Source organism: Canis lupus, chromosome X (assembly GCF_003254725.2).
Source record: "Canis lupus dingo isolate Sandy chromosome X, ASM325472v2, whole genome shotgun sequence".
In the NCBI taxonomy this organism is placed as follows: Eukaryota; Metazoa; Chordata; class Mammalia; order Carnivora; family Canidae; genus Canis; species Canis lupus.
Genome location: NC_064281.1, coordinates 102,473,742 through 102,494,959, shown reverse-complemented (window position 1 = coordinate 102,494,959; position 21,218 = coordinate 102,473,742). Strand labels below are relative to the sequence as shown.

The window sequence follows — 21,218 nt, the reverse complement described above, 5'->3', positions numbered from 1 at the left end:
TGTTCTCTGCACTCTTTTACATTCTTATTCCTCAGTATGAAATATGGTTGACCTCTCTACCCCAAATACCTTACCAGTTCTTCAAATCTCATCATAAAAGCATGGCCTGCTCCAGAAATAGAATGAGTTCTTCTAGTTCTATGGTCTTATAGAACTCTATGTAGACCTTTTTTAAGAGCACTTTTCACATTGTATACTCTGTCTCCTCTCCTAGGTGGTGAGCTACTTAATAGCAAGGGCTGTTTCTAATTCTGTAGCAATAGTGCCTAGCCAGAGCCTTGCACAAAGCAGTTTGCTGAGTAAATTTTTCAATCCATTAAGTCTTATTTTTTTCACTTTAAAGATTTTAGGCAATTACCTTAGTAAAATGCAATTCATCTTTCTTTGCATTCATTCCACTTGTGAGCCAAAATGTTGTCCTTATCAGTAAAATTGTAGTAACCCAACTGTAATGATCCATTCAGCTATAGGCGTTAATCAAAGAAAAAAAGTAAAAAAAATTAGGAGTGAAATGAGGCTTAAACCATCATTTTCCTAAAGCTTTAAATTGCTTCAAAGTGCTAGATGTCTCTATTTCTTTATCTACCTCTTTTTAACACATCTTGTACTAAAACAATACTTCCTTTTAAAAAGATTTTATTTATTTATTTATTTATTTATTTATTTATTTATTTATTTATTTATGGGAGACACAGAGGCAGAGACATAGGCAGAGAAGCAGGCTTCCTCCGGGGAGCCTGATTCAGGACTCGAACCCAGGACCTCGGGATCACTCCCCTAACCCAAAGCAGACGTTCAACCGCTGAGCCACCCAGGTGTCCCTAAAATAATAGTTTCTTAAAGAAATATGTATTTATTTATTATTATTCAAGTTGTATTCTCTACCTGTTTTAAACTGTTGCATTACACCAGCAATGTGACTTCCTTATGTGTTAACTCGGCTTCTACTGGGTGGGCTTAGACCGTATTTCTTATGACTTCCAAGGGAAAATGTGATTCCTGACTAGAAACATAGTATAACGTTTTCCCCAGAACCTCTGAAGTGGTTCTAATGCAGATGGTTCACACAGAACACACTATGGCAGTTTTAAAGGACCAGTTATTCTAAATTTATCAGAGCACAAACACCATTTTTAAAAAGCCATTCCAATCAAAACTGAATAAGAATTTTAAATCACGACATAAAGTGGTTCCTCTAAAATGCTAATACCTTAACTAACAGTAAAATAGATCCATAACCTTCATCTACCCCTAATAAGCACAACCCCATCCATATCCCAAGAAGAAAAGACTCTGTAGGACACTACACTCCAAACTACAACACCCAGAATACCCTTCTCCATCTGAACTCGGGATGATCGGACTGGCGGGAGGAATTGTGGGTATACAGAAAGAAGCGCCTCGACTCCATCTCCCACAATCCTCTGTCTTCACTTGAGTCTTTCCACCAATGCCAATATTGGATTACCCTCCCGCCCCAGGAAGAACAGCCTCCAGCAACCTCAAACTACATTTCCCATGAGGACAAGAGATGCCCCCCCCCCCCGGCTTCCCTGGTGACCAGTAACCAATAGGAGACGCTGAAGCAGCCGCGATGTGAGTGAGAGTCCAGCCCTGGGCCGGAGTGCCGGGCCTAAGCGAGCTACCGCAAGGCGGCGAGTTCAGAAGACAGTTGCGTGGCGTGGGGCGCCACGAGGGCGCTATGCTCTCAGAAGCTGTCACGCCGGCCCGATTTTCCGTGGCTGTATGAGTAGTCCTTCGGTAGCCGGGGAGCTGGAGGTCAGAGAGACAGAAAGCCCGAGTGGCTATGGCTGGGGACTGTGGGACCGACGGGGCCTAGGGAGGAGGGTGCTTCCGGGCCGCTGTCTTCAGCGCTTAACTCCGCCCATCTCCGCCTCTGTCGCGGAGGGGGTGTCGGGACTGGGAGTCGGGGGTGGGCTTCTGAGCTCTCCGCGACAGTTTCCTCGGGTTTAGAGCCTCGGGAGTGCTCCCTCTCTTCTTTTTCTCCACGTCGCCAGCCCTCCTTTTCTCCTCACAATGCCAACGTCTATCCCCACTCCAGCCCTGTGCCACCTCAGATGTCTGAAGTTAGGGTTCTCGACCGGGGTCTTCCCTGGGCGACATCTGGACACTCCTTACTACTTGGAAGAGTTGGGTGACCTCTTTCCTCTCTTCCCCTCAATTTACAGTTCAGATTTTGGGCACTTACCCGGTAGGTGCCCAAATTTCCCAATTTGGGAAATTGTGCCCAATTCCCACACTCCCCAATTTCCTCTGGGGGCGTGACTTTTTGTCAGATTTTCACTCTTTGCTACATTGCTGGTGAGAGAAAGATCGTCGCCGTCTCTTTATTGGCCCTTCCAGCCACTCTCTTCTTCCCTGATCAGATTTTTGGAGTGGAAAGGTTTCTCCTCAGTTTCCAGACGGGGTGAGGAGCAGTACATAGAAGAAATCTCGTTTTTGAGAAAATGTAATTAAGGTTCAGTGCAGTGTTCTGGTGAGAGTCAAAGGCAAGTTAGACCTCTTTTAAAAACCGAGTGCTTTTGGGGTTTCCAACATGGACTGATACAGCACTAATGTTGACAAAGATTTAGGGGGCACACCGACTGTGGAATAAAGTAGACTGTGCGAACCAGACTGTATTAATTATTATCACAAAAGCGTGTGAAAAGTTTGTGATACTGATGGGGTTGGGGGTTGACCTATGGAAGGTCAAGCGAGGCTAACCCTGGAAGTGCTGTAGGCTTGACATTGTCGTCTGTCTTCCAGACCAATCCTGGTAGGCATTGTGGAGAAGGTGAATTTTAATTTTGGCGCCAAAGGAGTAAAGAAGATTTGAAATGGGCAAAAAGAAGGGAGAAAATGCCTCCTGGTACTGGGATTGGTATCTGAGAAAGGTAGATAGAGGAGGGAGCACTTTTGTGAAGGGTGGGTTTGCCTGACTGGAATAAAAGGTGTCATCAAGGAGAGATTGGGAAAGAAATAGTGTTGAAAAGCTTGGGGTCATAATTACAGGATACTTTAAAGCATCCAAATAGTTTGGATATTATTCTGTATCAAATAAAACTAAAGACCAAAAATTTAAGATTGGGTGATTTTTTGTTTTTTTATCCTAGGGGAACCTGATTTGAGATCATTTGTTGGAGAACACAAAGAAGTGTGGTGGTATGTTCCAGGTGTGAGTTTAATTTAAACCCATTAAGAACTTTGTCTTATAGACTGTTTTGTTAGTGGCTTTTCTTAGCTACACTCTATAGTTGTCATTTTAAAGCCTGGTGCCATAAATTTATTAAGAAATTCATTTGCTGTCCTTATGCATCATATCTGAATTGTAGTCATTTCATTGGACAACAATAATGACTATTTATTGAGCCCATTTAATGTTCCAGGCACTATCATAAGCACTTTGTTGCTTTAAGAGTCTTACGAAGTAGGTACTATTTTCCCCAGTTTTCTAGAAGAGAAAGCTAAAAGGCAGAACACTTAAACAACTTGCCCAAAGTCACATAGATTGTAAGGAGTTGAGTTGGGGTTTGGATCTATAGATTTCTGGCTTGAAAGCCCACGCTCTCCACCATGGTTTGCTAGTCTCACTGTTCACTTTTGTTCTTCACTTTCCATTTGGGGTAAGGAAACATTATTGTGAAGTATAGTTGATCATCCTGGCAGAAACCCAAATGGTTTACTTTTAGTTTCTGTGTCAGTTATGTGTATGCTGTAAAGTAGCTACCAAAACTGAATTTGCTTAACTTTTATTGCAGCCACAGCTAATTATGTCTGCCAAAACATATAGTCAGTATGGCTATTTCTGAATCAGATGATTCTCTTTTTTAAAGATTTTATTTATTTATTCATGAGAAACACACAGAGAGAGGCAGAGACAGAGGCAGAGGGAGGAGAAGCAGGCTCCATGCAGAAAGCCTGATGTCGGACTTGATCCCGGGACTCCAGGATCATGCCCTGAGCCAAAGGCAGACACTCAGCCACTGAGCCACCCAGGGATCCCCAGATGATTCTTTTTTTAAGAAAAAAAAAACATGTCTTACATGTAAGCTATTTGGACTTGGATGGTACTTTAGTTTTTATTTTATTGTAGCTTTTGTATTAAGTGACCTCCTAGGTCATTAGGTCTCCTTTAAGACCTTTGCTTATGTGGACTGTTCAGGATGCAACAGAGTATGAGATATTAGCTATCTCTGATTCTTGCTGGGGAGATAATATGCCCACAATTGTGAAATAATGTATAGTATAACATAGACAGGTACAGAGTGCTATTGGAAGGAAAAAGAAAGTAGTGTCTAGCTGTAAGGAAGAATCAGGTAGAAGGATTCTGTAAGGAGGTGACAGGTCTTGAAGGATAATGAGTTTGCCAGGCAGAAAACAGTATAGGGGAGGCATTACAGATTAGAAAGAGCAGTCTGTGAAAGACATGTGGCTATAGAAGAGCAAAGCATGTCCATTTAATATTTAGGAATTCAGCATGGCTAGGGTACAGATTGGGGGAAAGGAAAGTTTGTAATGGTAGAAGAGTCTGGAAAAATATGCTGGGGCTTATTTGTAAAGTACCTTGAATGCAGTGTTAAGAAATTTGGATGTCCTCAGGGTGCCTGGGTGGCTCAGTTGGATAAGGGTCCAAGTCTTTTTTTTTTTTTAATTTTTTTTTAAGTTTTTATTTATTTATGATAGTCACAGAGAGAGAGAGAGAGGCAGAGACACAGGCAGAGGGAGAAGCAGGCTCCATGCACCGGGAGCCTGATGTGGGATTCGATCCCGGGTCTCCAGGATCGCGCCCTGGGCCAAAGGCAGGCGCCAAACCGCTGCGCCACCCAGGGATCCCAGGGTCCAAGTCTTGATCTTAGCTCAGGTCTTGATCTCAGGGTCGTGAGTTCAACCCCTGCCTTAGGCTCCATGCTAGGTGCGGAGCCTACTTAAAAAATTATAATAATAAAGATTTTTTAAAAAGAAAGAAATTTGGATGTGCTACCATTGTTATTCAAACTGTAGGGTGTCTGCCAGTGGTGGTTATGTTGTACTCCCACAAACATTTTAAGTTTTAGTAATTATATATTCTAATGTGTCTCATAAAGGATAAAATTGAACTATGTCCCATGAACTATCTAAGGTTATGCAGGAAATGGCTTAGTAAAAATATAAAGTGAACAAGTTTTATGTTTTAAAGATAAATATTAAGTAAATAATAGTATATGTGGTGTATGAATATGATAATACTCAAATGACTGAAATTTGGGAAATACTGATTGTAGGCAATAAAAAAATAAAATATTTTAGAAGAGGAGTACCATGATTAGGTTTTTATTTTGGGATGCACTGGAGGAGGGGGCATGACGAGTTGGGAAGCTAGAGATGAAGAGGACTCAAGGGAGCTGCATATGAGAGGAGGGAACAAATATAAGAAACATTTAGTAGGTAGAATTAGTAGGACTTAGTAGATATGACTATTATTCTATCAACATCATCAGAATTATGACTTAAAAGTCTGTATGTCACTTGCCTGTTATCCTTTATATTCTCAGAAGTGCGTATTGCTGCCCAAATCAGGCCATGGACATACATGCATTAAGGTAACAGTGGCAGCTGTTTTCACGAATGGGTTTGGATTACACATGGGCATCTTCACTGCCTTACTGAGTGTCCTTGACAGCAGTGGCACAAATATTCAAGGCACTGGTCAGGAATATGAGTATGATCTGTGACCCTTAGTCATCTGAGGAACTCCTCCTTCAAGACTCAGCTCAAATATCAACACCTCTTTGAAGCCTTTCCTGCAACTCTCCCCACCCCCGCCCCCACCACACACAAACACAAACATGCAGGCATACATGAAACAATGTTAGGCTCCTGGCTTCAGTAGAACCCTGCACTTACCTCTGTCCTAGGCTGTACCATGCGATAGTGTGTCTGTCTGTGGATGCATCTGTCTCTGCCCTAGACTGTGAGCTCCTTGAGGGCAGGGGCCAGGTGTTACTTATCTCCACAACCATAGCATCCAGAACAGCACTTGGCATATGGTAGATACCAAATACTAATAAATGGTTATTGGATAAACAAATGGATAAACATATTCATATGACTATAACTTAGAACTCTGGTACCATAGTGCCAAATGTTACAAAAAGATTAGCTGTAAAAAAAAAAAAAAGGATTAGCTGTTTGCTACATTAGCTGCTTTTGCTGAATAAAGCAGTAAATTAAAGCGACCCGAATGCCTTTCACTAGAGGTTTCCTTCTTTTTCATTTTCCTCCACTCTTCTGTGGTCACCTTACCTTTTTCTTTCTCACCAGTTATCCATCCAGCCACCTGTCCCTTAGGCCTGCCCATTGCTTTGCTCCTCTTGACAGAGTTCACATTGCTCCTGATACCCTGCCAAGGATCCATCCCTCCTCTCCACCTACCAAATCCAGTTGACTCCCTCCTTGAACTCTCAAATGGGTCTCCCAGTCATAGATGCTGCTAGTGGGACTGTAATTTGATATAGCCCTTCTGGAGAGAAATTATCAGTATATCAAAAATCTTAAAGTTTATAGCTTTCAGTGTATCACTTCTACTTCTAGGGCTCTAGGCTGAGGAAGTAAATGTGATATTTCCAAAATTTTAGCTCTCAAGATGTCTATCCCAGGGGGAAAAAAGAAAAACAGCATTTTAAATGTCCCCAATACTAGAGATTTAGATTTAATCAATTATGGTGTATCTATAAACTAGATTACTATACTAAGTAGCCATGTAAGTTGATGTTACTAAAAAATATTTAATGATGTCGAACATTGTTTATGATATATTAAGAAAAAATTCAGGTCATGAAACCAACAAATACCAGTTTAAATACACATGCATACACATGCATGTGATCATACACACACCCTTATGCATACATACATTGGAAATTATCATTAAATACACAAAAATTCAACAGTGGTTTGCTGTAAATGGTAAGGTAACATGAGTTCTATTTTTAACCTTTTGCATATTTTTATTTTCTAATCATCTATAATAGTATATTTGTTACTTTTTAAAAGTTATTAAAAGTGTTTTTCCCATGTCTACCCCTATTATCATTGCCTTAGTTTGGGGCACAGTGCCACCCCCAAACACCCTGCAAAACACACACACACACACACACACACACACACACACAACTTCTAGCCTAGTTTACTACTGTGTCTAACCTGCTTCCCTTCCGATCCATTCTCTAACAGTGCTGAGAATGATTTTTCTAAATTGCAAATCTGAAGCCATCCAGCTCTATATAAAATAGTTCAAAGGCTGTCCATTGTCCTCAAGACAGAATCTAAACTTCTTAGACTGGTTTATGAAACTTTTAAAAATCATCTCCCTGCTTTTCTCCCCAATGTCACATTTTCTTCCTATGATTTACTTTTTCTTGGTGTCTTAGGCCAGAGCCTGGCATATAATAGATGTTTAGTTAATGCTAGCCAAATGTTGATGTGGACTCTATGGGTTAACATAATTATTTAATATATTAATATTAATTAATTATATAATATATTAATATAATTATTGTATGCCATGATTTCATTTCATCCTCTATAAAAATATTCACTACATCCAATAGTTATCCCTACGTTACAGAAGAGGAAAATTAATTTAAATACATAAAGGTGGGGAGAAAAATCATCATAAAGAACATTTTTAAAGGAAACAATTTAAACCTCCTGCTATAACACAGCTCTTTTCTTCATTTTCCTGCAGCCCCTGCCAATCTTGGTCAGTATGCACACAGACTTTGTTCATTCCCTTGGGCAACTTATATGTGACCACAGCATAATGAGAACAGTCCAGACTGACATGATCTCACCATGTCACAGTTCATATTGTGCTAATATACAGAAATCTTTTCCTTTGTGTACATAACAGTTCATGCAGGAGAGACAGAAGAGCTCCAATTGCTCTGTTTTTCTTTCTGTTTTGAAATTCTATGTCTTTGGGGATGGGGATGTCAGCAGAGAGCTACAGAAAACTGTGATAGAATTGAATGTACAAGAAACAATGTGTCTCGTGGGAGCCAATGTCATTGGTTAATTTATTTTTTTAAATGTCATGTAGATGTATTTTCCAGCAATCTCTCCCCAGGGAAGACCTTGGTTGAATTCAACTGTTAATCCTATTTACAGAATGCAGCCCATGCATGCACTATATTCCTGCATTGTTAAGTGATCTTAGACATATGTAGTAGATTACCATAACGACATACAATCAGGTGAATATGAGATATCTGATTTTCTTTACAAAATGTATCAGTGTTCATATTGTCATTCAGGATCCTGCAGCGTGGTCTTTCCTTCATTTGCCTTACAAATAATTCCCATTGTGTAAAAATGGATGCTTTTAAAGGACAGAAGTCCTAAGCATGAATTGTCTGAATAAAATGATATTACTTTGTAAGGAATTGTCACTTTTAAATACTCCAAGAAAAAGAATCTATAATTCTCTTGTTCCATGATCAAATAAGTCGAATACAGAAATTTCAGATAGAGTTTCAATTCATTTGATGAATTATTGTGGGCTTATTATGTGCAAAGCACTCTGTTAGACATTGCACTAGATACTTATAAATACCCTCTTAATGCCTTCCAGGCAGAGAGGCAGAGACAGAGATTGATCTAGTGCACACACAAGAATGAGTGTGTGAGAGCAAATGACAGAGAAGATTTTAACAAGCAGGCCCATCATATAAATGAAAATCTACCCAGCTGAAAGTTAGGCTATGTGCCAGTGGGGACTTTTTTTCTTTGTCTTTCCTCTATGGGATATATAGGCAAACATGAACTACCAGATAGCTGATAAGAAAATGATCTATTTTTCTGTTTACAAACAGTTTGAGAGAAGGAACGGTGACTCTGTTTACATCCAGTGCTGCACAAGCCTGCTAGTGTTGTGAGAGTTATGACTATGTCAGCTTTTCCAGGGTTTCTCTCTGCTGCAGAGATTTGGCAGACACCTCAGACAAATTTTATGTCTCTTAAATCTTCCTCAAGCTAGGCTTGGCTCATAGATTTATATATACAAAAATAAAAAAAGCGAAACGTTTACCAGTTTGACATTTTTGAAGATCAAAACAGACTTGGGTTTTTTTTTTAATTCAGCATACACCTCCATTGAGTCTACAGAAGGGGGCTAATTGCTTTTGCTATTTGTTTAAAACATCTGAAATGTTTACTTTTCAGAAGTGGCAATGGATCATATATCTAAAGATTTATATTCTGGGCCTCAGTGTTGCTTCCCCTTTTTCTTGCCTACAAGCATCAAGTTTTGCTAAAGTCTTCATTATCTTTTTTTTTGCCTTTACTGATACACAGTATAAACCAATGCAGGATGGGAGTTGGTGTGAAATACATTGGCAATCTAGGAGAAAAATAAAAGGTCGTTTTTAGGGATCCCTGGGTGGTGCAGCGGTTTGGCGCCTGCCTTTGGCCCAGGGCGCGATCCTGGAGACCCGGGATCGAATCCCACATCGGGCTCCCTGCATGGAGCCTGCTTCTCCCTCTGCCTGTGTCTCTGCGCGTCTCTCTCTCTCTCTGTGACTATCATAAATAAATAAAAATTTTAAAAAAGGTCATTTTTATTAACTGCCCTGCCCTCCCTTTTGGCTCTCAGTTTTTTAGTGGTCACTTCCCCACAAAATGTTGTTCCTTGGCGTAATAATGACAGGTGGAAATAGGAACTGGAGAACTTTCAGTGACTACCTGTTAACAAGTCTGGTCCAAATGTATCTGTAGGCAGAGTACAAATGAAAGTTTGTCTGTAATTCAGAAGAATCAAAGCACTGTGTGGGGAATGTTATATAAGCAACTTTTCTTCATTCAGTGCTGAGCTGTAAAAGGTAACATTGGGGAAATCCCCGGTAAGGGCCCTTCTGGTCCGTCCAGCTGCTCTTCTTTTCAGCCAGCAACAACTGCCAGTAAGAGCTTCCTAGGGTAGAAACTGTCCCACATTAAGACCCCATAATATGTCCTCGTACCATCTCTCCTTCAGTCAGGTCCTCAAACATACTCCACGAGGATTACTTTGGTCACATAGTATTCTAATTTTTACCTTTCAAGAGATGCATAGTTTGAATTCAAGGAGCACTTGATATTCAAACTCATTTATTCAATAGATATTTGAACACATATACAGGACCAGACTTTATGGTAAGCACTAGGAATAGTGATGAATTAGAAGTAGTCCCTGCCTGCCCCTAAGGAGCTCATAGTTAAGTAGGGGGAGATGGACACTCAAACCAATAATTACATTACAGTGGGAAAGGTATATTACTTCAGAGAAGGAGGTATATAAGGTGCCCTGGAAACATGATGGAGGGCATAACTGCTAGAGGTGGGTAACACAGACCAGAGTCTAACTATGCTGAATCACAACGGATGAGTGGGCATTGCCTAGAATCTAGGTGGAAGAAGATAATGGGCAAGGATTCCAGGCAGAGGGACCACCAACACATGCAAAGCAATTGCATGTGTCTGAATGGATAGTTTAGAAAAAGCTAAGATATTGTGTGTGAACCACTGGGAGTTGGGCGGGGGACCAGATACGAATCTGGAAAGGTATCTTGTGGTCAGTTGGTTAAGGAAGTCCACTTGTTAAGGAGCTAGGCAGACATGTGCCAGAACAGAGTTTTAAATGTGGGAGTAACATGATTGGATTGCAGGATGGACTTTATGGGGGTCAAAAACTAGAAACAGAAAAAGTCCACCTTTTAGTTTGGCAGTCTTTGAGAGGTCTGATCTAATCACTTGCTGCTATTCAGCCCGGTGTCCTCTCCACTAGGTTTTCTTTTAATATCCAAAAATCACTGTGAATAGTTGTTTCCGTCTACACAGGACATACCTTCCTGTACTCCTTCACATTTTGCTTAGCTGAATATTCATTTTTCCAACTCAAATCAATGATCTCAGTAGTAATTGGGGCTTGATTACCATGAAGGAAATCAGAGATTCAAAGCTTAGCAACTTGGTTTAAAAAACTGTATAAGGCTTATTTATTGCTTACTGAGTCAGCAGGGCTGAGCTGAGTGCTGGGCAGCTCCCCTTGGGGCTGGGGGAGGGAAAGAGGCTGGAAAGATGACAAAAAGTGGCCGTTTAAAAAATGGGCAGCATCCAGAATGTTGAAAAGCCCTAAAGGCCACATCCAGTTATCGAAATAGATAGAAGGGCCAGAAGTATATGAATATAAAATAAATACATGTTGGAGGTACCTGTGCTCCAACGGGTTATACTATCTAACCCATAAGGTTTAGGACATGTTCTTTCCCGAATTCAGATGCTGTAAATGGCTTCCCATTTTCCTTAGGATGAAGTCCTAATTCCTTAGCGTGGCCTTGGGTACTTTCTGCAGCCTGGCTCCAGCCTACCTTTCTGAGCTTCATTCTCTCTTACAGAATTTTCTCTTACAGAATTTCTCTGCTCCAGCCAGTTACCCTTTAAGATACTGCTTTGGCTTCCCCCACCTACACTATGAACCCTCTCAGGGTGGGGACTGTGTTTTTTTTTTTTTTGTCTTTGAATACTCCATGGTGCCTACTACAGTGTCTTGCATATAGAAGGCATCCAAGGTTTATCTACGGGTTGATTATTACCCCTCCCCCATTCTTTCCAATTTCTCTACTACTACCAACCCCGTATCCTCTCTACTAAAATGGTAACTGAGACACTAGGTAAAAGGGGTCAGCGTTCAACCAATTATCTTTTAACCTTCTATTTTGAAATTATTTTATTTATTTATTTATTTATTTTTAATAAATTTATTTTTTATTGGTGTTCAATTTACCAACATACAGAATAACACCCAGTGCTCATCCCGTCAAGTGCCCCCCTCAGTGCCCGTTACCCATTCACCCCCACCCCCCGCCCTCCTCCCGTTCTACCACCCCTAGTTCGTTTCCCAAAGTTAGGAGTCTTTATGTTCTGTCTCCCTTTCTGATATTTCCCACACATTTCTTCTCCCTTCCCTTACATTCCTTTTCACTATTATTTATATTCCTCAAATGAATGAGAACATACAATGTTTGTCGTTCTCCAAGTGACTCACTTCACTCAGCATAATACCCTCCAGTTCCATGCACGTTGAAGCAAATGGTGGGTATTTGTCATTTCTAATGGCTGAGTAATATTCCATTGTATACATAAACCACATCTTCTTTATCTATTCATCTTTCGATGGACACTGAGGCTCTTTCCACAGTTTGGCTATTGTGGCCATTGCTTTAAATGTAGAAGATTTTTATGGATCGTATGGGACTGTCATGCCATTCACTCAGATTCAGCAATTTTTAGCATTTTTCCTATTTGATTTATGCTTTTTAAAAACTTTTTTAAAAAAGATTTATTTATTTATTTGGAGAGAGAGAAGGGTAGAGGGGCAAAGGGAGAGAGAGAGAATTTAAGCAGACTCCCTGCTGAGCACGAAGTCCAACACCCGGCTCAATCCCAGGACCCTGAGATCATGACCTGAGCCAAGATCAAGAGTTGGCCCCTCACTCAACTAAGCCACTCAAGCACCCCTATGCTTCTTTATATAACTATGATAATATTTTGTTCTGAAACATTTGAAGTTGAAAAAGCAATACCTCTTACCCCACTTCTTTATCTTTAAACTTTTGTGGGAAAAAATTAAATATACAGAAACCGTTAAAGAATTTCACAGTAAATACTCCTATATCCATCACTTAGATTCTATAATTAGCACTTTATACTATTTGCTTTATCACCTATCCACCCATGTATATTTTTCTAAATTCTTTAGTATGTATGGATGAACAAACTACTTTGTGCTCTGAAATCAACCATATCATCTTGTTATATCTGCATTTACTGTATTGCCAAAACTCCAGTCTACCTGTGTGTCTTCGATCTATTTGGCCGTAGAACACATGTCACTTCAACTAACTTTTGGATGTCCCTCCACTTTACCTAGTATAGTGCCAGACACACATTCCATAAATACCACTTGATGCTGATAAACAGAGACAGAGATAGAGCCAAGTAAAGAATCACAATAAAACTAGAAAAAACTGGGATGCTTGGGTGGTTCAGTGGTTGAGCGTCTGCCTTCAGCTAGGAGCATGATCCCAGGGTCCTGGGATTGAGTCCTGCATCAGGCTCCTTGGCAGGAGCCTGCTTCTCCCTCTGCCTATGTCTTTGCCTCTTTCTCTGTCTCTTGTGAATAAATAAATAAAATCTTAAAAAAAAACTAGAAAAAACTGAGGGAGGAGGGGAGTAAATGAGAAGTGGGCCACAAGTGAATGGGTGAGAGACAAGCTAGAATTTGAAGAATTGGGGGGAAGAAAAGGGCCTTAGCCCACCTAGTACTTCCAGCAGTACTTCTGCTACTTTTCAACTCTCTCTTTAGAAGGATAGGTTCCAGGAAACGAGGGACAATTGCTGTTCAGCAGACCGCATGACAAGTCTCCTTGCTACTACTTAGGCACCTCCAATTAGTATATTCATGTGGCCTCATGAATATGCTAATCTGTAGGCTGTGGCATAGTTTTCGAGGGTATGGGTGGGCCACTGAAAACTTCTTTCATGCTAAGTCTGTTCTACAGGCCAAGGAGCACTTGCATTCAATGAATCCTGGTTTTCTTTTTCTTTATAACTTTTCCTTTCTTGCTGTTACTTATGAGTACAAGGATAGCTCTAATTTGCATTTATTGAACAATTTTGTGCCAAGCACTGTGCTAGCTGCTATCACATCATTAATGCTTCCTAACAACCCAATCAAATAGATACAACTTCTTTTCCCATTTGTCAGATAAGAAAACTTGAGACTCAGCATGGTTAAGTACCTTGTCCATAAGCCCAAATTCAAGCAACTGAGGTTTGTCTTACTCCAGACCTCAGTGGTCTTAACCACATTGTCTGATGAAATTTTTTAAAAATTGTCAACCCAGTTACATGCAAGTAAGTTTATTTTCACTGTATTGACTCAGCACGTGATTTATTCACTAAGCAACTCCAATTGAATCACTGAATTCAGAAGGAATTCAGTCATTCAGACTTTAGTCGTTAGAATGTTAGTATAGTAGTAGATTCAGATTGCTTGAGTTCAGACCCCAATTTTATCACTTAGCAGTTGAGTGAGTGTAAGTCACTTAACATCAGTAAGCCTCAGTTTCCTTACCTATAAAATGAAGATAATAATGTTTAGCATATAGCTGTGTTGCGAGGTCTAATTTAAATAATGTGAAGTATCATGCCTTGACTGGCATGCAGTAGGTGCTCAGCATATTCTAGATCACGTTCTTTCTTTCCTTTTTCCCTTTTGGGGCCATACCACTGACCTGTAGCTTTCATTTGAAGAAAACAAACTGCCTCTAGAATGTTTTTTGAAGAGAAAAATTATGAAGAGGAATATTAGGGTGACTCTTCCCAAGGCTAAGCAAGCACAGTTGCTTAACTCGTCTATGAGCATATTTCAAAATAAGCTAGAAACAAACCATGAGGAGAGTTGGATTGGTCCACCTCCCTCCCTCCTGGAAATTAGGGCCAACTTGTGACATTGTTTTCTATTTTGTTACTAGAGTAAATTCAACAATAGGTATAAACTATTAGACCTGAGGTATTGTTAAACACAGCCCCAGCCATTCCAAAGCAAGCAAGCCGAGATTGGAAGAGTATAAGTGACTTGACCAAGGTCAAACAGTGGGAAAATCAGGAGAACCTAGTTCTCCCCATTTCTTTTTTTAATATTTTATTTATTCATGAGAGACACATAGAGAGGCAGAGACATAGGCAGAGGGAGAAGCAGGCCCCCTGTGAGAAGCCTAATGTGGGACTCAATCCCAAGACTCCAGGATCATGCCCTGAGCCGAAGGCAGATGCTCAACTGTTGAGCCACCCAGGCGGCCCTCCCAATTTCTTATCCAGTGTTAATTATGGTTCCTTTGTGGGTTCTTAGGCAGGTGAAACCAAGTCTTGGTGTGCTGTTCACAGGATTTTGAACTGATTGGACTCTCAGGTTTGTTACAAGTTTGATTGATTCGGGGATGCCTGGGTGGCTCAGTGGTTGAGCATCTGCCTTCGGCTCAGGGCGCGATCCCGGGATCTGGATGAGTCCCACATCGGGCTCCCCGCAGGGAGCCTGCTTCTCCCTCTGCCTGTGTCTCTGCCTCTGTGTGTGTGTGTGTCTCTCATGAATAAATAAATAAAATCTTAAAAAAAAGTTTGATTCAGAAAACATGAAGTGTTTTTTTCTGGTTCAAGTCAAGTTGTTTCTTTCAAAGTGTTAGCATTTCTGTTTTGTTTGGGATTTAGCAAATTAACATTGTTTCTTCCCATTTTAGGTTCATAGTTTGATTCAAGTTTTTGGTTCTTTGAAATCTTCCACTGGGATTTTTGTTTTTGACAAAAATACTCAGAATCTAAGGTGGTTAACAATGGGAATTCATTTGAAAAGGCCAGTCAGGGATCCCTGGGTGGCGCAGCGGTTTGGCGCCTGCCTTTGGCCCAGGGCGCGATCCTGGAGACCCCGGATCGAATCCCACGTCAGGCTCCCGGTGCATGGAGCCTGCTTCTCCCTCTGCCTATGTCTCTGCCTCTCTCTCTCTCTCTCTCTATGTGACTATCATAAATAAATAAAATTAAAAAAAAAAAAAAAAAGAAAAGGCCAGTCAGGCTTGGTGATGGCTGCTGAGAAGCAGCTCCAGTGGATTAGGGAACCATTAGTGTTTATATTCTGGAGCTTGAAATCAAGATAATGAAAACATTGCAATGGTTATTGGTGTATATGTTTGTGAGTTTGTTTTTATCAGGATGCTCTGATGCTTTCATTTCCATTCTTGCTAATCTGGGTTGAAACTACCACCTCTGTCATTGCCTTTTGACATATGCTGTCAGTCATGTTCTTGATATGATCCTCATCTTTTGACTGTGGGAAAGAAGTGAACAAAACATTATCTTCTTGTGCTTTTCCCTTTACTTTGAATGGCCCTACTGAGGAACTTGGGGAATATGAATTTCAAGCTTAAATGTATGGAAGAGTTCAGTTGCAATGCCCAAAGGCAGAACAGCGTGACTCTGAAATACAATCTTTGTTCCTTTCTTACCAGTGTGGTTTTAAGAATCGCAGGCAAGCCTCCTCTGCCAAACCTGAAATTGGGTTGACAATTTTGTTAGTGGCCAGCTATGCCAAAGGTAGGGCTATGGCGGGGTGGGGGTGGGGGGTTGCAGTGATGAGAACTCTGGAGGACTGTATCCCACCTGCCTGACTTTCCACATGCCAAATGAAAGTGAGTTCTGGTGCAAGGGCTGTCAGTGCTTTTTCAAGCTGTTGACTATTTACCTAAGCATTTGGAAGGCTAGTATAGCAGCTGTGGTGGTAAAAAGGCTATTCCCAATACTTCAAAAGGCAAGTACTTTCTAGGAGGTGAGGTTTTGGGTGATTCCAGCTGATATATTTCTGCTTAGAGAAAAATCTCTCATTTCAGATTCATTTGCTCTCCTTACCTCCTCTCTTTTGCCCCCCTTCTTTTCTCCTCCCCTCCCAGCCCTGTCCTCTCCTTCCCTCTTTTAATGATTTACTCCCTCTTAGCTACCAGTCACCAAACTCTTTGTGATCCATCTTATCCATTTTTCCCATTGACTTAACATAGATTTTGGATACATATTTTACTGGCATTTTCAGTATTGGCAATGACATTCAAAGGGACAATTAGAGAAAGTTTTCTTTCTTCTCTTAGATAGTGGGCTCGGCACTTGTTTGAGGACACAGATGGCATTAGAAGGGGCCAAGGGGAGCTGACATCTGATATTTCTGCTATAGCTCCCACTTTTTTTGGCTGCTTCAGATTTGGCCCATGTGGACAGACACACACTTGGGTAACCACCATACAGATGGAAATCAGGACATGTGGGATTTGGCTGAACCAAAGGTCCCCAAACATTGCCTGGATCATTTAGTGCCCCAGGTGTGGCCACCCCAGGACTTCATGTGCTAAAATTGTGTCCCAGCTTAAGCCAGCTGGTCACTGTATATATAGTATCAAGGCAGTTTGGAGCCTCATAAAACATGACTTTGGATTTTTACCTTGTGGATTTAGACTTAGCTAATCAACCTGAATTCTTCCACACATACTAGGCAGTGAGGATATACCAAATTAATAGAAAGATTTAATAGAAGTTGATGTTCATGTCCTGTAGCTTGCATTCTAAATGGGACATAATACTAGACCATATGAAAACAAATGAACTGACTTTCCAGAAAGGAAAGAAGGAATTAAAGGGCTTCAGTTTCTTTAATAAACTTTGATGTATTATGTATCAGATTTAAAATTTTTTCCTTTAAAACAATTTCCCTTCTGTGGCATTTTAAGAGCAAACAGTGCTTCCTTCCAACTTTAAAATTGGAAGAATTGAGAATTCTTTTCACAAAATTATATTGGCTCTTTCTTTTTATTTTTCTTATGTGATGGAGGTGCTTGACTTCAGCCATTTAGGCAGGATTTGTTTCAGAGTATAACAATAATAATTCCATACAATTTTATAGCCTTTTACAATTTAAAAAGGGATTTTCACATCTGTTATCTCATTAACTCTTCATAGCAATCCTCTGAAGCAGTCAGGATAGGTACTACTGTGTCCAATTTGTAAACAAGGAAACTTAAGCTCAGATAAATTAAGTGACTTGTCTAAGGTAACACAGCTAGAAATTTATGGATCTGGAGCCTGAATCCAGGTTTCCTGATATCCAGCTCCAGTATTCCTTCAATTATGTCCTGTTTCGTTTCTAAGCGACTGTTTCCTTTTTGTTCCTTACTCATGACTAATCTTCAAATTGGTCTAAATAATGGGCTTCAGTTTAGCATATGAGTAAAACTGAAGCATTAATAGGCAAAGTGCCTTCTTAAGGTCATCTATGGAAAGAGTCTTATATATAGCTCTTAGCTTTTCATCTTGACTTTAACTGAACTATTTTTTGGTATATGTAGATTGTTTTCCAGTTTTAAATATATGCACAATAGTTGTGTGATCTAGTGATTATAGGTGTGAAAGCTGCACCTGGGGAATGGGACTAGGGATGAAAAGTTGGCTTAAAATAATTAGCTTCTTGCCTTTTTGTTAAGAAATGTCATGTTTGATATAATTTAATTTCTTCATACTTCCTTTGCTTCCAGCCTTTTAAATATAATTCTTTGGAGGAAATTAGCAAATATTCATTTTGAATGTTGATTTCTCAGGAACAAGAGTAGCTAGAGGAAAGAGAAAGCAGAGGGGTGACTTTTCATGCTCTATAAGAGTGGGGAAACATTATTTCGTTTGGAGCTGTGAGCTAAGATTTCTTCTAAGGCATGCAAATTGTAAAGTTCTGATTTGTCAACTGCATGCTGTTTCTTTAGGCACTGATGTATGAAATCCCGAACGAATTCTCCGATGAACATACTGCTAATTGCTTCTCCACCTGCTCTCCAACCTCCTCCTCCCCACCCCCTCCACTCCCAATTCAGCCTATAAGTGTCCGTCATTGGAGATGGATGGTGACACATGCAGTAATAGCAATTCATAAAAGCCAGTTCCAGCCCTTGTCTTCAAGGCTCCTGGATTTTCCACTGCCTGCTTTTGTGTAAGTGAAGTGGATGGAAGTGCTACTGGCATCAGAATCCACCTCCCTATGCTCCGTTGTTAGAGCTCAGTTGCTCGGCTGGAGCTGAGCTAAACAGAAGCATCAGATCTAAGCTGAATTGTAACTGTTTTTTTTCCCCAATGGGGGGGTGGGTTAGGGGTAGTGTGTAGTGGGGTTTGGGGTTCTTTGGCTTTTCTTTTTGTGGAAAGAAGAGGGTAAGGGGAGAATAACTCACGGTAGGATACAACGTGAAACAGTTCCTTGAAGAGTGTCACGATGTTCCTGGTACAATATACAGGTATAGTATGTTTTATTTTATCTGAAATTTCCCTTTTGTTTCAAAGTGCATTCCTCTCTTATTTTGCCTCCAGTTTAACTGTACTGAAGGACAAATAAGGTTCTAATGAGCTAAACAAAACAGCTGCACAAACATGCCTGCCCCTTGCTATAATGTTTATAGCAGATTGCTATGTAAAATCTGGGGTTTCTGTTAAATTGATAGTCCTGATCCCTTAATTGTGCTTGCTTCTCTGCTGTATTCTTGTGTTGAATTTCTCAAGTCTTATGTCTGCAACTGGTAATGCAATATAGCCTAGAGTGTTTGCACAGAAGACACAGTGCTTTGGAAGCAAAAAGCAATTTTTAAACACTTAGTGTGTTGTATTTCTCTTGAGTTTATTAACTCTCATATTTGTCAATTGGTTGTCTAGATTTGGGATATAGTTAAGAGAAGGGAAACTTCAAATAGGAAGCATTCCAGAACACATTTATTTTGGTAAATTTATTTTTATTTCATTATTTGACCAGATTGATGAACATTATATATTATTGTTGTTTGTTCTCTTGGTAGAAAAAAAAAGTGCTGGAAACAGCAAGGCTAAAAATGCCAGCAGCAAATCATTTTGTATTGTAAAATATCATTGGACCGGAAGTGTTCCTTAAGTATTCTCTTAAGCTTTTAGAAATATATTGGTCTATAATAATGAAGAACCTGAAGACTGATCAGACATTGGTGAATGTTGTTTAAAAGGCTTCTTATATAGCAGTTAGACAGATAAGATCTGTCCAAACAAAAAAAACCTTGAGAAAGTTTCAATTTCCTGCTGAACAGAACATAAGCTTAGTTCCTACAACTATATGTTTTGATAAGTTTAAATATTTATTGTAAAGACTCCATTCATGCTTTATTGTCCTTAAAATACTATGCTCCTGTACTTAAGAGCTAAAAGATCATGTTCTGTTTTGATGCGTGGTTTGACAGTTGATTTCACTCCTCATTAATTGGACAGCATGCAGATGATGTGGAGAAGTGAGTGAGTGACAGTATTTCAAGGTTACGCTGAAGAGCATACAGTGAACCTTAGTGCCTGGACCAACAGCTGCTGAATTGAATTGTCTGCAATTAAAGCAACAGCAGGTTTGTGTAGTCTCCCTGCAGCCCATTTATTTGAATTTATAGCTTCAGTTTCTTCTTTGGTTAGCGGTTGGTTTGTTTCACTAAGTGGTGGAGAGTTGTGCTTGTTGGATGTTTTCTCCATACCCCAATGCATGCTTGACTCCAGAAGAGCTGTCTCTGTACATTTTTAATGTGAGAAGTTCTTATTTTTTCTCTTTGGACTAAAAAGAGAGACTACTTTGTTTACTACAGAAGCAAATAGATATATTTTCATGGAAAATATTGCTTGGTTCAATAAATAGAGGTATTACTGGTTTAAATTTCTGGCAGTGAAAAATGTTGGACTTTTTTATGCTACTGGATTACTATATCTGAGAAGAACTCCGTGCTAATAAAAGCATATATGTTAAAAAGATAGTGATATTATCTCCTTGCCATCTCTCAATTCTAGGGTGACCTAATGAATGATGTCAAACCCAACTAGGTGCCTTTTATGCCTGAATTTTATTTGCATGCTAATTATGAATACGGGTTTAATTTCCTCGTGGTTTTACTCTATTAAAAAATAACTTCTAATTACAATACAGTTGTCAGTTATTGGCTGATAGTGGATGTAGTGTAAAATATTTACACAGTGATTTCACATACGCTTGCTCAGTTTATCCTCATGACAACCTGGTGTGAGTGCAGTGGCATTATGATCTCCATTTCAGAGGTAAGAAAACTGAGACTTCCAAGATAAGTAATTGGCCTGAAGTCTTAAATCTAACAAGTGGCAGAGCCCAAACTCATAGATTAGATGATCTGATTCAAGAACCTGTGCTTTGTTTCCCCCATATACCAGGCTGCCTCACAGTTGATGGATCCAGGGTAAATTTGACTTAAGCTACTAGTCAAGAAAACTAAATATATTCATTTACTTAAAGAAAGTCTTATTTGATAGAACTCTAGAAATTTTTTCCAAACTATTTTATTTTAATACATGAGTATTTTCTAGATCAATTTTGCTGATACATAAAGAAACATTCATCTTTTGATTAACTTTACATCAATATGAATGAAGATAGAACCTTGTGAAATTTGGAGGAATTACAATGTCCAATCAAAAACATTAATGTGGAACATTTTCTTTTTAAAGTAAGCTAGTTTGTTTTTAATATTCTGCTCAATAAACATATATAGCTGTTTTCATAAAAGTATGTGTATTTTAAAATATACTGATCATGAATGTGA

At 39.7% G+C, this 21,218-nt stretch overlaps 1 protein-coding gene across 12 annotated transcripts in view; it reads left to right on the top strand.

The window, feature by feature from the left end:
• The first annotated feature begins 1,561 nt into the window (after nucleotides 1-1,561).
• The window catches only part of ENOX2 (ecto-NOX disulfide-thiol exchanger 2), a 282,694-nt gene continuing 263,037 nt past the window's right edge, over nucleotides 1,562-21,218 (top strand). For 3 of the 12 annotated variants that reach the window (XM_025431174.3, XM_049107620.1, XM_025431173.3), the window contains exons 1-2: nucleotides 1,562-1,779; nucleotides 3,117-3,165. Coding sequence is in view for 2 of the 12 variants with exons in the window: in XM_025431169.3 (XP_025286954.3) it covers nucleotides 18,866-18,887 (22 nt within the window). In the remaining 10 variants the exon portion in view is untranslated. Of the gene's footprint in view, nucleotides 1,780-3,116; nucleotides 3,179-18,748; nucleotides 18,888-19,878; nucleotides 20,007-21,218 lie in introns of those variants that run through there. The other 9 variants (XM_025431177.3, XM_049107619.1, XM_025431171.3 and 6 more) reach the window with 6 other exon arrangements.